The sequence below is a fragment of the Rhamphochromis longiceps genome, linkage group LG5, assembly GCF_057381845.1.
Source record: "Rhamphochromis longiceps isolate RC_006_pf linkage group LG5, R_longiceps_female_GT1.1, whole genome shotgun sequence".
Taxonomy (NCBI): domain Eukaryota; kingdom Metazoa; phylum Chordata; class Actinopteri; order Cichliformes; family Cichlidae; genus Rhamphochromis; species Rhamphochromis longiceps.
The window spans coordinates 27,351,560-27,367,095 of record NC_140561.1 but is presented as its reverse complement, the minus strand read 5'-3'; the positions used below and the strand labels follow the sequence as shown (position 1 = coordinate 27,367,095).

General features: G+C 40.2%; 1 protein-coding gene across 2 annotated transcripts; it reads right to left on the bottom strand.

The window, feature by feature from the left end:
• Positions 1-5: 5 nt before the first annotated feature.
• On the bottom strand, positions 6-14,888 carry ccdc66 (coiled-coil domain containing 66). Of its 2 annotated transcripts, none has more exons than XM_085407035.1 (21): positions 14,716-14,888; positions 13,447-13,505; positions 13,186-13,208; positions 12,777-13,016; positions 10,825-11,083; positions 10,589-10,742; positions 10,278-10,372; positions 9,519-9,571; positions 9,000-9,092; positions 7,642-7,779; positions 7,327-7,559; positions 7,113-7,197; positions 6,877-7,035; positions 6,654-6,732; positions 5,955-6,029; positions 4,901-5,123; positions 4,594-4,804; positions 4,395-4,447; positions 3,678-3,844; positions 2,778-2,887; positions 6-2,230 (listed from the first exon to the last, which is right to left on the bottom strand). In XM_085407035.1, the coding sequence occupies exons 1-21, from the start codon at positions 14,724-14,726 to the stop codon at positions 2,132-2,134; spliced, it is 2,619 nt and encodes an 872-aa protein (XP_085263161.1). In that variant the 5' UTR covers positions 14,727-14,888; the 3' UTR covers positions 6-2,131. The 2 variants fall into 2 exon arrangements, with proteins under 2 accessions (XP_085263161.1, XP_085263160.1); XM_085407034.1 differs by having other exon boundaries at positions 5,955-6,032; positions 14,716-14,887.
• Positions 14,889-15,536: the final 648 nt, after the last annotated feature.

Sequence of the window (15,536 nt, the reverse complement as noted above, 5' to 3'; positions counted from 1 at the left end):
AACCACAGGTTTCCAAACATTTAATTACATTTAAAATAAATTAAAAAATACATCAGCACAATGAAAATCACACAGAAACACAGCTTCTTAGGCAGCAGAAAATAAAGAAACATTTGTTCCTCACCTCTCTGCAGGAAAAAATGGAAAAACTCAACAGTTGTCAGATACCATGTCATTCTTATAAAAAAAAAAGTGCATTTAAAAATAAAATACGTTCCTCATGTAACGCAATTCACCAAGAAACTCAGCCAGTGAGCAGCAGGAGAAAGACTTCCCGTTTGGAGGAGGCGTTTCAGTGCTGTCTGTTTGAATTAACTTTTGCCTCTCTTAGAGAAAACCTCATATTTGAAGTTTTAGCCACTAAAATTTGATAAATTTTCCCATCAGGCTGTGAACTCTAACAGCCTCCCTCAGAGAAAAGGGACAGATTTTTTACTTGAACTCAGGGACTTGTGAGGAACGAACGAAAAACACAGCAAAAATAAACTGAGGCCACAGGATGATATACGTCACCTCATTCTGCCGTCTTGTTCCAAAAACAGCTCCCAACGTAACCCACAATGAAACTCAACCACCAACCTCAGCAGAGATGAGTTGTATGTAAAAGATGGACATCCAGGTCTGAGAGGTGAAACTAACACAGTTGATCAATACAGAAGCTGGCATTGCTACAGCTCGGGTTTTGATTATTGCAGATAACAGGCTCTGTGGGAAAGACTAGTAAAATTCACTAATTTTACTGTTAAACTCAAAACAGACTACACTACAGTTACATGACTTTAGGGGTGTGGCCACTGAGCTCCTGTGTTTGGCTCGATTAGACTTAATGTTCCCCGACAGCTTCTGTCGTCTTGTTAGCAACCTGTTAATAAAGAATCTTCTTTAGGGCAAGTAAAAGCTTCAAGTATTTTAAGTAGAACTAAATGTAAAAATGTCTAAAAGTCCTGTTGAGCACCAACCATAAGTAATTAAAAACATAATTGAAACTGAAGACTGCATGTTTATGGTCACCAGTCAAAAAAAAAAAAAAAGGATAAAATTTTTTAAGGCGGGTGTGACATGTCACTATCCTACGAGCATTTTAGTTACATCCACACCTCATCTGCAATGCCTAGTTTCAAAAGCATCAACTAACAAATGGGTGATGTCACAGTGGCTATGTCCATCTTTTATATACAGTCTAAGGCCACCCCTTGTTGGTGGTCTGTAGGTGGGGCCTCGATACTACAAAGGATTTCATCTTTAGCTATGATGATTATCATCAGGCTTTCATATCTGCTCAGTGCCCACGTCCACATCACTGGTTCACTGTCACATTCAAGTACACCTGCAGAGCGCTGGACGTTGCGTTCAAGTACACCTGCAGAGCGCTGGATGGTCAGTTTCCCGTCAGAGTCTTTAGCTCTGAGCTTCAGCCACCACGGCGTCCGACTCGTGGACCACTCCCCTCTGCAGCTCTGAGGGATGAGTTTACTCTGACATATTCACACCAGTTCAGCTTTTATGCAGCATGAACCTTTTTTTAAAGGCTTTTTTTTTTTTTTTAAGGACGATTATAAACCAGGAAAAAAAAACAAAAAAAATTCCCTGGTTTAGAATGACCCCCAAGAAAAGGGCAAACTTTGTATGCCTATCCAACCAGAACATTTTCAAGAATCCTGCTAGTAGACAAGCAACATTGCAATTTCAGCTTTCAGCTTTAACAGAATTTAAACTTCGCTGTGTCCCCAATGTTAAATAAATGTAATATTAAGAAAAATAATGATTTAATTTGGGTTTTTTATAAAAGAGCAGCTCATGAGAGCTACAACCATCTCTGGAATATTTACTCTTCCTTTTTGTGCAGTGGGAAGAAGAGTTTATGGAGAATTACACTCAGTGACTCATTCAGGGGTTATTCTGCTTGAACTCATTGTTAGATTGTTACTGTTTCACTGTTAAACTAAACTGTGTATCTCCTGGTTATAGGCGCAGGGGAGTCAACTACTGATTTGTGACATTTTAGTACACTGATCATCTGTCCCCTCAAGGGTTGGACCTCCTGAGGTCATCAAGTCTGAAGGACTCTGTAGTATCAAAATAAATGCACTCACATGAGAGTGCTGAGGTTTTATTTGACACAGGTCGGAGGTCACATGCGGTGTGATGTCGAGGGAATCCGGTGCTTGTCGTGATGCTTCCGGGAAGGATTCAGATCTGACTCTAGCTCCCGCTGCTTCAGTAACAAACCCTGAGAGCACACAAACACAGTTTGTACAGGTGAGGATGCTCATCACTCATCGTCTTCATGTGGATCAACACAGGCGTGACGGGGAAACTATTCTGCTCATTTTGAGGCAACTGAATTTACTGAGAAGAGGAGAGCGGCAGACTGCTGGGTTTGTAATACACTGGCGGAAACGTTGTAACAGACTCTGTAACAAGACTTCAGGAGAATCAGCAGATAAAGACAGCAGACTTTATCTGCTAACCCTGGTTTCAGGGTCATCATACATTATTAGTGAGTAATAATGAATGATGACCCTGACAAAACTAAGTCGGAGAATGATTACTTCCTGGCTCTCTTTCACAGTGTGTCTTTTGTCCCGTCTCCCTCCCCCAACCCCCTACCAGCAGATGGCTGGCCCCTCCCTGAGCTTGGTTCTTTAGGTTTAATCCTGCTAAAAGGGAGTTTTTACTTCCCATTGTTGTCAAGCGCTTGCTCACAGCAGGTTGTTTGATTGTTGGGGTTTTCTCTGTAAGGACACCTTGTGTGTGGGGTTTTTTGAGTGTGTTACCTGGCGGAGCTGAGCCAGGCCTCTGAGGATCTCCTGCTGTCGGTGTATGTGGGTGTTACGAAGCAGCTCTGGGTGGAGGAGGGGGTCTCGATGTGATGGAGGAGGCGCTCCTATAACAGGAGAGAACATTTATTTAGATGCAAACTGATGCACAGTAACATGCTCAGAGGTTTTTCTCTGCATTTATGTGCCGCTGTTTCCAAGTTTGCTACCTGACAAAAGGTTTTAAGTTACTCCCAGAGGAGTGGATTGTTTTATCCAACTAAAGATCAGGCAGTTATCATGATTGTCTAACAAAAAGAAATAAAGATTTATCTGTTTCTGTGCAAAGACTTTCAAAGTGACATTAGATGAAAGTTATGGAAGTTATGGGAATACAAAATGGACCCAGCTTCCAGGGTCAGAATAATCCTGAATATTTTTTTTAATGGCCACCAGAGGTGATACCTTTGGTTATATAAAGATTATGTAGAAGTCTGTGGCGAAATGACCCTCAGTTTTGACCTCAGTAAACACTTTCCTGATGCGTTCACGAGCTCATTCACTATTTTCAGGTCACACTGATAGAAACATTGAGCCTATTTTGTAAAGTCTGGTGATTCTAAGAGTGAGAAAGGAGAATTATGCAAAATATTTCTTTTGTCAGGCAATTAATTGATTGGTTTTCAACGTTTTGGGGACTTGTGGGATAAAACTCTGAACAAGCAGATACAATTATGTTACTCCATCGTGTAACAATACTGTACTTACATGAAGGCTTAAACTTGAATAAGCATCTAGTTTTTGTTGTGACTTTCAAACCCAAATCATTTCCTCTACTGTATCGTAGAATTTGTGTCAATGGCGAGGCTGGAACTTGAAAATTTTGGGGATCATTACATCTAGTTTGGTGTGTCTAACCTGAGTGTGTGAGGGGTGGAGGAGTGTCAGCGGGCTCCAGAGGGTCCAGGTTGAAGACTTCATTAGTCCTGACGTAAGGAATGAACTCCGAGACAAGAGGAAGAGTATTGGAGGCATGCTGACTCTGCGCTCTGTGTTTGACTGCAGGGACAGGAGGAGAGCGCCCTCTGGAGGACAAAAAACAAAACAAAACATGAAAAAGCCCTTTACATTTCTTATGTTTTAGTCTAGAATAAAATGCACAACCAAACTACCTGAAAACTGGCTGAAAATACAATCTTATAACGATTTTAATTGTGGGCTGACCAAATTTAATACAGTTTTCCATTTGTTCTATTAGTTTATTCAATTTAGTTAGTCTTATTTTTCAGTTTATGTTAGTTTAAAGAGTGAGTTTGCAGGTAAGTTTTTATCATTTTGTGTATTAAAATACACAGAACACTGACATCCAAGTCTCAATAAACATCTACAACATTCACCACACAGACTAAAACTAAGCACATAGTTGTAGTGGCACACAGTTTTGAAGAGGGAGTCCCAACCCCGCCATGCACAGCTGCTGGACTAATTACTAAAAATTAGGCTTTCTGGTTACAAACTGCACAAACTTTTTTTTCTGAAATTTTTAATCCTCCTAAAAAAAAATTAAAAAAAAAACTTTCAGAATCTGTTCAAATATTAAAACCTTCTGATTGGAGTCTACTGTCCGCTGCTCACCTTTCAGCGTTTAAGCCTGTGGAAATGATGTGCCCTCTGGAGTTGGCTTCCACCTGAAACAGCAGCAGTCATCAACACACACATCCACCTGCAGCTGGGAGGGTTACAAATGACCTCCAGCCAGCAGAGAAAACTAGAAGTAACAAAAGTCTTTTTAAGAAGCTGGTATTGGGGGGGGGGGGGGGGGGGGGGGGGCTACCTTCCTGGTGGGACTGGTTCTGGTTTGCATGATGTCAGGGCACAGGCAAAGCTCCTGGGGTGGAGGAGGAAGAGGAGGGTCGGTCCTCGGCAGACAGGTCCTCTCCTGCAGAGCGAGGAGCTCAGCTTGCCTCTTTAGTCGACTCTCCTGTCTGTTCCTCTGCAGAGCAGCTGGGTAGCGCTCTGAGGCTGGAACGAATTGACGGTTTGGCCTGAAGCAGAGCATGTGTAGGGAGAGATTTTTAAAATATTATCAATACAATCCCTGTTTCAGATGTACTAGAGTGTGATGGTCTAGGAGTTTCTACCTCTGAGTGTTCCACTCAGGTCTCCTCTTGTCCCTCCTGCTCTTCTCTGTCCTGGCAAACGGCTCATATGGGTCTCCTCCTGCTGGCAGACAAATGTTCTCCTTCCCTGTTCTCAACGCTCTGCTCCTGCTGTTTGGAGGAGGAGCAGCAGTGGGCAGAGATGGAGGAGGCTGCGCTGAGACATCTGGAGTCTGAGCTCTGAGCGGCAGAGAAGGAGCAGCTTCTGCACAGAGACAGGGATAAATAAAAACATACAGATATGAGGCCTTTCAGCAAATATTAAATAGGGCTGAACCAAAAAAATGATTTGTACTGTACAGGAAATAATGAGCAGCTTTCTAGAAATATTGCTCCTTCACACAAGGAAAAAAAAAACCCCAAGAATCATTTAAACAAATTTTGAGTCTGCCTGTTCAAGTTTGTAGGACCTAAGAGGTAAAGATGACACCGCTACAACTTTATCAATATATTGACAGAGAGCCTCTTTACTCATTTATCTTGTAGAAAAACAGAAAATATAAAATACTGCAAAGGTATTAGATACCCATAGAAAGAGAGGGCAAAAGAGCGAGAGAGACAATCGTGGATATTCATATTAAACATGGACACATTTTCCAACAATGACATCACCTCCAGCAGAATTCAGACAGTTCTGTTTTCCTACACTTAGATATGAATGACGTCAGAGTGGATGTCCCTAATACGGTCATATTAGACACACAGCTCCGACTGTGACCACAGAAGCCAAATTTGCTTGCTGTTCATGCAAAGCTTCTTTAAAGAGAAAAATCTGAAAATGGGCAGAATGGGTCAACTTTAATTAAATCTTGCTAATTTAGTCATAAACTAGAAGGTAAACTGGTAGTTACAGTGCATTCTCTGCTCTAATTGAGGACTCAAAGCTCTTTTTACTCCACCTTGATGCTGCACTGAAACATTTCAATCTCACAAACATGGAAACAGATTTTTTTTAGTGGCTCAGTGCAGATAGACGCAGACATACGGTCTCCCACAGCAGCAGTGTAAGTGGGTGTAGTAGCATTAGATGCGTTACCTGTCTGTACAGCAGCGTCTTTGTAAGAGGAACCCGAAGTGCTGGTGTCCTCCAAATCTTCAGCCTGCCTGGTAACTGCTGAAAACAAAAACAGACACACACAGAGCTGATTATTACAAACATGTTTACTTCAACATCTTCTGCACCTCAATTTATTTTAAATCAGCTGTCACCAGTGCTACACAGGAGGGAGCAAATCCTGGAGCAGGTGTGTTTAATAAACAGTTTGGGAGTGAAACGCTCTCTTCTGTCAGAAACCAGAAAACATTAAACATAAATGAGGACAATGAGTTGGTTCCTTGGTAGGATACTAATGAAACTAATTCCTTTGGGTGGAAATCACTTTCATTGCTGTTTATCAGTCTCTCAGCAACAGTTTTGGTTCATGGCAGAAGTGGATTACATTTCAAGTTTTTAGAAAATGACTCCCTCCATAATCCTCACAGTGGTTCGATCTACTGTTTGGCATTGATTAACTCTGCAAACTATTTCTGAGGCCACGTTCTGTACTTCTGCCACTCAGTAGAATAAAAGATATGTATATTTGGACCCAGACTCTATATTTTTAGCAGCATTACCATGTGGTTGAATCCTGTGCTTCAAAGCATTGATTCATTACTGAGCAGGCAGAGTAAAAATATACTTTGGAACTGAAAATATGCACCAAAAGTGCAAAGACACTGCAAAAGTCTTACTGACCGTTGGACTCCAGTTCCTGATGCAATCTGCCATCATGGCTGCTTTTTTTTAGCTGCTCCTCCTGATTGATCGATTGCTCCTAAAGATGAAGAACACAATGAAACAGTTTCAGATAAGTACAGTTAGCTTCATCCTCAGCAGAAAATGTTTAACAGAAAATATGAGAAATAAAGGAGTGCAGAGAGTTTACGTAAATGTTTCTGTATAATAGTCTGTCTCTGACCTTTTCCCTCTCCTTCAGTGTGTCCATCTCATACTGTCTCTGCAGCATTTCCCTTTCCAGCACCACCCTCCTCTCTTCTTCCTCCTCCTCCTGTCTCCTCTTCGCCTCCTCTCGTTCCCTTTGCAGACGACGCTCCTCCACTTGGGCTTCGATAGCTCGCTGGTAGGAAAAGATAAAATTTAGGGAATCTTGGTGAGAAAAACATTCACTGATCTCTTCTCTGTGCCTCCTCCTACCTGCTGTTCAAGCTGTTTTAGCCTCCTCCGCTCTCTCTCCTCTATCTGGGCAGGATCCAACAGGGAGGTCATGGTCCTCAGATAGCTGTACATACCACAGGAAAACAAACAAACTAAATATATACACTTATACATCTGCAGCTCATCACAAATAAGTCACCATGGATCGTGTACAAAGAGTCTTTTAAATATTTGACAAGACGTTCCTTCCCACCTGGCCCTGGTTGGGTACCCACGGGTTGTATCCACACTGTTTCCTGCGACACTGTCTGCTCCACAGCTGCTCGTAGCATCCCAGATGAGGGAAAGGCTTGACAAGGGCTCCCACTCTCCCCGATCAGAGCTGCTGAACTGAGCCGGTGGCAGCGCTGATGGAACTGCAGGCTGGACAGGCGGCCTCCTCTGCAGCGAGTCAAAATGTGTAGCCCAGAGCTCGTGGTCCTCCGCCTGCAGACACAACAACACCAGACTCAGGGGGACAACTTTGACCTCTCAAACCTGCCTGGTCTGTGCCGTGTCCCCGCTGTACCTGACTCTGCAGCACTTTCTCTCGTCTCCTGCGCTCAGTCATCTCCTCTCTCTGACGGTCCAGCTCTTCCAACCAGCACCTCTTCTGCTCTTCTCTCCTCTCCACACTTAGCATCTCCTCCTCCATCGGAGTGACCTCCTACAGAGATGCAAGGACTTAATTTTAATTCATATTTTTTGTTGCCTAAACACATCCTTAAGATCACAGTTAAGTTTTGTTGTGAATAAATCTTAAACGCACACAGACACATACACACAAAAAAATATGCTCGAATTCAGTCAGCAGCAGTTCTGAAATGAATAACCCTGAACTGTATAGATAAACAACACTTGAGAGAAATATCAGATTCAATAAATCTTTTCTCGTTTCACTCTCTCAGTGTCATATAAAAAAAAAAAAACAAAATACAAAAAAAACTGCAATGAAAGCGACATTTTTTTGTACTATAAGTTAGAGAGGGATTAAAAGGCAAATAACAAGTTAGGGAAAGTTATGTTACTGAAAATCTTCAACTGCACTTTACTCTTTTACTTTACTCTTAAACAGTAAGGTATAAGAAAAAAAAGCAGATAAATGCTTCGTTTGATTTAATTAGTATTTAAGGTGAGATGAACATGTTTGGTCTATCCCAAAAGTTCTTGTTCCGGCGTTCAAAACAGGAAACAACCAGTAATGAAATAAAACAGCTATTATTGAAGCAAAATGACAAAAAAAAAAAAAAAAAAAACTGAAGAAGAGCTGAACTAAATACAATAAAATAAGAACCAAAATCTGTGTAATACACATTCACTTACTAAGTAATAAAAAAACTAAATATACAATTAAAAGACTTCAGTAAAATAAACCAACAGAATATATTTTCATTTTCATTTTTAGTGTTTTTTGTAATTGTTTAGTCACCAGGGTCTGATTTAGACTGCAGGTAATCGTATTCACGTTTTAACCTGAAATGGACAAGTACCAGCATAATTACCCGTGTGGTTGTATTCTGGTGTTTTACATCACATTAATATCATCTCCAGAGATAAGATATCTAACTATAAACCACCACATGCAACAAGTACTAAAACACATTTTGTAAGATGCATAGGATGATAAGACAAAGAATCCAATAAGACCAATCAACCCAATCCAATATAAATAAAAAAAATTACTGATAATTGATTAAATATACTTTTTCTGCTTGTTACAAATTTAACTGATGTTTAGTCTTGCTGAGGACAGAATGGAAAGTTGGTGTTCTTACATCAGTTAAAGTGTGATGGTGTGAAGAAATGAAGAAAAAAAAAAGAAAGAAAAAAAAGCATGGCTGCTCCAACCTCAGTGTTGATTTTATCTGTGAAAAGTACTTTTATTACCCCGAGTCTGAGGCTGGATCTGATGGCTGGCGGCTGCTGTTTGTGGCTGATCGAGCTCTGCACTGATAACACACTCTGTGTGTCCTCCTCAGCCTGAAAAACACACACATAGACATACACAAAAGGCTTTTACACATGCTACAAATAAAATAAAATAAAATATATCAACCCAGAGTCCAATCACAAGTCCTGCATAAGCCTGTATTCTTCTTAACTGACAGTAGAGGGCGACAGCTTCATACTGAACAAAGTATGATGCAAATAAGTCAATTTTGCACATTTTGGCTATTCTAAGAGTCGAGCCCACTTTCCTAAATCAATTCATCCATTCCAACTAATTCTTGAGCATTACTTAACACAATTCAGCTTGTAGTTCTAGTTGTAAAAGTTCTAGTTTTAATATTTTTGGAACAGTTGGTAAAATTTTAAATCAGCAGTTTAATTATTCAAACAAAAAAAAAAAAAAAAAGAAGAGAATTAAAAAACAAAATGAGCACAGGAACTCAGAGGTGACTGTACCTGCAGTCTGCTGAGTGCTGAATGTTGCTGCTGCTTTAGGGCCACCTGTTCATCTAACACACACACACACACACACACACACACACACACACACACACACACACACACACACACACACACACACACACACACACACACACACACACACACACACACACACACACACACACACACACACACACACACACACACACGTTTTGACTCTTTGATAACAGGAGTCATTGCCAGTGTTGACCTATCAGTATGTCATTTCAGGTTACCTATACATTAAAATAAACGTCACAAGGTTAAACGCTGATTTTGGAAAACAAAACAAAACCAAAAAAAAAGGGGTTTTCAAAAGTGTTGAAAAGTAGTACTCAGAGTCAAAGTCAACCATCATCATATTAATGGTCATCTCTTAACTTTGGTTTTAAGCTTTGTCAAGACAGCTACCCAAAAGAAATTACAGCTGTGTCTAATTGCTTCGTAGTACGCCTCTCTGCTGTTTCATAAATAGCAAAACCAATGCAAAGTGACTGACATTTTTCCTCATTCTGATTTTTTAACATCAACTGAGGCTTGATTTCAGGCTGAGGTGAGTAAAGACAATATAAGATAAAACAATAATTAAACTCTTACTGTGTTTGCTCTTTGCTGTTCAGCAGGTTTATCAGAGCCATACAATGATGCTCAAACTCTCTGGTATAACTGTCACCATTCTTAATATACATGAGGATTACTGGTTTAAAATGCCTGCGTGTGTGTAACTGTACGTACCGAGTTCTTTCTTCCACTGAGCCTTCTTAGCTTCGATGGCTGCCTTGCTGTCTGACTGTCGCTCTTCCAGCCAGCTGAACATACCTCCAGACAACCTGAGGAACAACAGCATCATCACAACATCTTAAAAACTTGATTTTTTTTTGGATCTGCTGTAACAATGATGTGACATTTGTGTTGTCTAATTATATTCATGCTTGAATTAAAGAGTCAGCTAAATTTCCAGAGTCCTATACACTGACTGCCATCTACAGTAGGTATGCATCAAGAGGAATTTGATTTTGCTACAAGAACTGTGACAAGCTCCTCACTTGTTGTCTTTCTGTTGTGAGGTTCCCATTGAATCTGTTCCTTCTCCATCTCCTTTCTTTATTCCCTCCCCTCCTCCTCCTCTGTCTTCCTCCCTCATATTGCCTCCTCCTCCTTCATTCTGTGAGTAGCCAGATTTTGAGCTTGTTTGATTTCCTGAAAGGGTGAAAAAAAGAAGAAGAACTTTTTAAATTGCTCTTCACTCTGTGCTTCAGTCCTTCTCAGTGCACCACTCTACCATTGCTTCCTTGAGTCTTGTCATCCTCTGGTGGGTGCTGCATATTGTTGGAGGTCTGGACAGTGCTGAGGATGTGCTGCAGCTGCTCACTGGTCAGACACACCATGCTGTCCTTCAGTGCTGCATCCCTACTGGCTGCTGGGTCTTTAAATCCTGCCTTTCCAGCTCCTCGAGTCCTAGTGTTTCCTGCTTGTCCCGTTTTCTCACCGGCTCTCAGGGGCCCAAGAGTAATACTGTGTTTCTGCCTGTCTGACTTTACCTTCAGCAGAAAGACAGAAAATCAATGGTTGAGGGGAGACAGTTACAGAGTTATTTTAAATTTAAGGCAACTTACAATACCCTATTTTATAAATAGTGCACAGTATGGACAGTCTGTTGTGGTGAAGAGAAAGCCAAGTGTTAAGGTTAAACTGTTAAATTACCGGTGTACCTGTAGGTCTTTTGACGATGACCTACAGATAGTGCCTGAATGAAAAAGATCGCAGATACAAGCAGTACAAATTAATTTTTGCACAAATGTGTCTATGTTCAGTCATTCAGGAAGAGCTCAGAGTAGACCTGCTGCTCTTTCACATCAAAAGAACCCATGGTTAAGGAATATAATGGGAACAACACTTGCAACTGGTGTTTTAGGCATTTTCTACTAAGAGATGACCCCACAACATGCTGGGGAGATTGTGGGCCTCAGCAGGCTTATAAAGGCCTTTGTTTCCCCACCCAGAGGAGCTGGATGAAGTAGGTAGGAGACGAATATCTAGGAATCTCTGCTTAGGCTGCTTCCCCCATTGCCTGCATCCAAATAAGTGATAGAATCCAAAGAACCCCAAAATATTTGAACTAGACAGTAATAACTCTAAACCAGTAGTGCATCAACAGAACAAAAATACAAAACATGAAAAACACGTACATACTTCTTATATACATATGTACATGAGAATTTATAAGAAATAGTCCCATTTTCTCTGCTATAATGCATCTCCTCCAGTATGTCAAAGCAATGATCCTTGAAATTTATTTTAATTTTTTTTATGAAGTAAACAAAGTCACAGGAAAATATATGTGGAAAGTGAGACAGTTGGTGAGCAAAGATTGTGTTGGTGTGGCAAAAACCCCTCCCAAAACTGCTGTGTTTTTAATGTGCTGTGTGCCAGCATATGATGGCACCACAGTTCAAACCCTTTCAACCAAATGCTCTCTGTCAGATGCCTCAGGACACCTGACAGAGCATTCAGCGGAAATGTTGACAATCTCACCCTAGGAGACAAATTCAGTGAATCATGGAAAAAAAAAAAAAAAATGTAATGAGCATGCTCCTAGTCTTGCTTTTCACTCGATGGGCTGCCTTCTGGCTTGGAAACTGTGGAGTCTTGTCACCAGCAATGATCCCTCACACGAAATTTGTGCAAGGTTGAAATAGAAGTTGATGTTTGCTCTCTGTGCATGTTTGAGGTCTATGATTAAAGTATAGAAGAAAAGTGGCACAAGTGGTCATAACTGGTCTTCCAGAGAGTTCTGAAAGTGGTCTTTAGATGCACAAGAAGAAAAGAAGGTCGATCACATTTAGATCACAAAAAAGAAGAAAATTATCTTCAGAACAACTGAAGTGAAAAAAGTAAAGCAAGAAATTACAATATTAACAAAAACAAAGGAAAATGTAGTAGGAAACTGAATAAAAAAAGCAATACAAATTGGGAAAAATGTCTATAAATAGAACAGCCAGTTAAGAAAAACAGTAAAAAAATGTGAACAAAAACCATTGAAGAACTTCAGATTCAACAGAAAGCAAGTGAGACTAACAATATCCTGCTCACTCACCTTTGGATTTTATGTGTGAGTGGGACCAAGTCGGAGAGGAACAAATAAAAAATGTTATGTTATCATTTTATTATTTCATAGAAGCTTTTTTGAAAATGTGTCCAAACCTTTACAGGTATGCTAAACCAGATCCTTACCTTGGCCACAGCTTTGACGATGCCAACTTTGTGATGATCATGTGTTTTCATTGAAGTCAAGCTGGCACTCTTCCCTTCAGTATTGGAGGTGACAGATGCACCTGCTCCTCCTGCCTTACTCCTGGCCCCTCTGTGCCTCATTGCCAGCTGTCGGGGTGGACGCTCCTCCCCCTGTACATCTGACACACAGGAGGTCTGCCGGCAGCTGAGGATGTTTGCTGCTCCAGGCCTGAAGGACAGCTGTGAGGAAACACACCAGATCAGACAAAACTATAACAGTCATAAAGCCGACAGACCATCATGCAATTGTTACTGATCATTAGAAACATAAACAATATGTCACCAAAGGTATTTGGATAAACACATTTTCATGAGAATATAATAGCCCAACTTTAAATTGGAGTCCTACCTTTGCTGGATTTTTATCAACACCTGCAGTGGAACAGGCATGGGAGTAGTAAGTATAATTTTGAAAAATAGGAATTTTACATAAAGTAATCTTCACAGTGTCAAAACACAGCTTTACCAGGAAGGTTAACTGACTGTTAACTGTGCGTTTGTTAACAGGATTACTCAAAGAGCTATGGATAGATTTGGATGGAAAACATTATTTTTCTGCACATCCAAAATGAAGATTAAAATGTAGATTATAAAAGCTTAAAGGTCTCACCATGACTTAGCAAAATCAACTTGGGTTTTCCATTTTCAAGTTCAAAAAGCAGGCCGTCCCTGTTCACAAACACAACATCGATTAGGGCACAGAAAAAACACAATAAACACCAAAAATTATACTGTAGCTGTACTGCACCTACAGAACCAACTGTTTCTACTTTCATTTTTCAAAGTGTGTTTTGTCCAAGTCCAAATATGGGATCAGGATCACTGAAACAGCACTCAAATAACAACAGTCCAACCACAGGAGGGTCATGGTTTTTCTTCGCTTAAATGTCCCATTTATGAAACGTCACACAATCACATCTTATGAGTCAGTACAGGGCAAAGATCGATACTGTATTTAAGTCTCATTATCTAGTCTAAGTGGTTGGTGTATGCTCAATTTCCACTCCATATTTTTTATTATTGTACTACAGAAGCTTTACATAGTCACAGTTCAAAATAATCCTTATTTATCTTATAGTGATGATGTGAGAGCTGACAGAAGTAGTAGGATTAATTCTGAAGTGTACCAAGCTTTACTCTGCTGATTCAGACAAATGCTGCAGAACTGATCACACTGTGCTCCACAGTACAAATGAATAATGACCCAAAGCATACCAAAAAAGTATTCCAAGAGTTTATCAAGGCACAGAAATAGGATATTGTACAATGCCCAAGTCAGTCACCTGATCTCACTCCAATAGAGCAAGCTTTTCAGCTACTGAAGACCAGACTGAAGGCTTAGAAATCCACAAACTAGCAGAAACTGAAGGTGGCTGCAGTAAGTCTGCAGAGCATCTCAATTGACGAAAAGGATTGTCATCCAAGTATTTAAAATTGTGTTAGTTTGCCAAATTTATTTTGCGCACATACAAATGTGTCTAAAAACAGCTGCAATTCCCAAACAGTTAATACAAAACCTGGAAAACTCAATTAAACGCTGAAAACTGATGTACAGAACCAAACTTCTAACTGTTCGACTATACTTACGGCTCCAAACCTTGTGCCCGTAAATCAATACAATGTTAAGATGTTTTGATGCACACCAGTCTCACGGTGAAATTTTCTGAGTTGTTTGTAAGAGCTGTAGTCAGGTTCATGGGGACCCTTGCAGGTTGACCTCCCCTCTTTTATTGCTGCAATGTAGTGTTTTTAAAATGGGTCATGTTATGTATTGATTCTCTTCGGTTTTAAGCTAAAATAATCCCCTTCATTTCACTGCGACACATTCGACCCGTGTTAGCCTAAGCTAACTCCCCTTACCGTTATAAGGAAGACTCACCCGAGATTCATGCCGACAGAAGACGGCTACGCGTCTACATAGGGCCGTATAAAACCAGATGTGGAAACTCAGCACATGACGTACAGCTTTATAAAATCGCTTTTGTCAGGCTCTGACTGGCCAAACTGCTGGTTCCTCTATGTACAAACAGTGTATGTTCGTTGCTGGCGACGACCAAGAAAAGTGTCACTGATTGGCTAATTCTTTATCATGTTTAAAATTAACAGCCAATCACATGTCTTCATTAGAAAGATTTAAACGATGTTGCATTTAAAGTAACTCGGAATTAGGCAAACGATTAAGCCTTTTCCCATCAGCTTGCTACCTCTATTAGCTAGGTATAAATGGTCCACCACCTACCAGGAGGCAGTATAAATGTTGTGTGAATGAGGGTCACAGTGATCACCGTGATCGACTTGATTTTTTTTTTAACTTTTCAAAGGGTTTCTGAAGGTAGCCTCCAATTATTAATGCGTTGTTTACAGTGAGACGAATTTATGTAGTCATCCTTTTAAGTCACTCATATTTATATATATTGTGGTTTGTTCTTTATATTGGGACAGCTTTTTTGTTTGCTTTTTTATGTCCCCACCTCGCTTACAGTATCATAACATAACTACTGAACATAACTACTGTAACAAAAATAATTTCCCAAATATGGGATAAACAAAGTATTCATCACATCAAAGAATAATCATCTCATCATAACCACCCCATATCATGATTTATTTTCAAAATCTTAGCTTCTTTTATCCACTTTAATTGCAGTTTTATCAACACTGTTAGTGTAGCATCTGCAGTCAGTTAGTTCTTTAAGTGTT

What these genes read in the sequence shown, in the direction of transcription:
- ccdc66 (XM_085407034.1), bottom strand. An exon ending in TTGATAAAAATCCAGCAAAG is followed by an intron (nt 13,017 to 13,185) that starts GTAGGACTCCAA and finishes GTTTCCTCACAG; the next exon opens with CTGTCCTTCAGGCCTGGAGC. An exon ending in TAAAACAGCTTGAACAGCAG is followed by an intron (nt 7,036 to 7,112) that starts GTAGGAGGAGGC and finishes TTTTCCTACCAG; the next exon opens with CGAGCTATCGAAGCCCAAGT.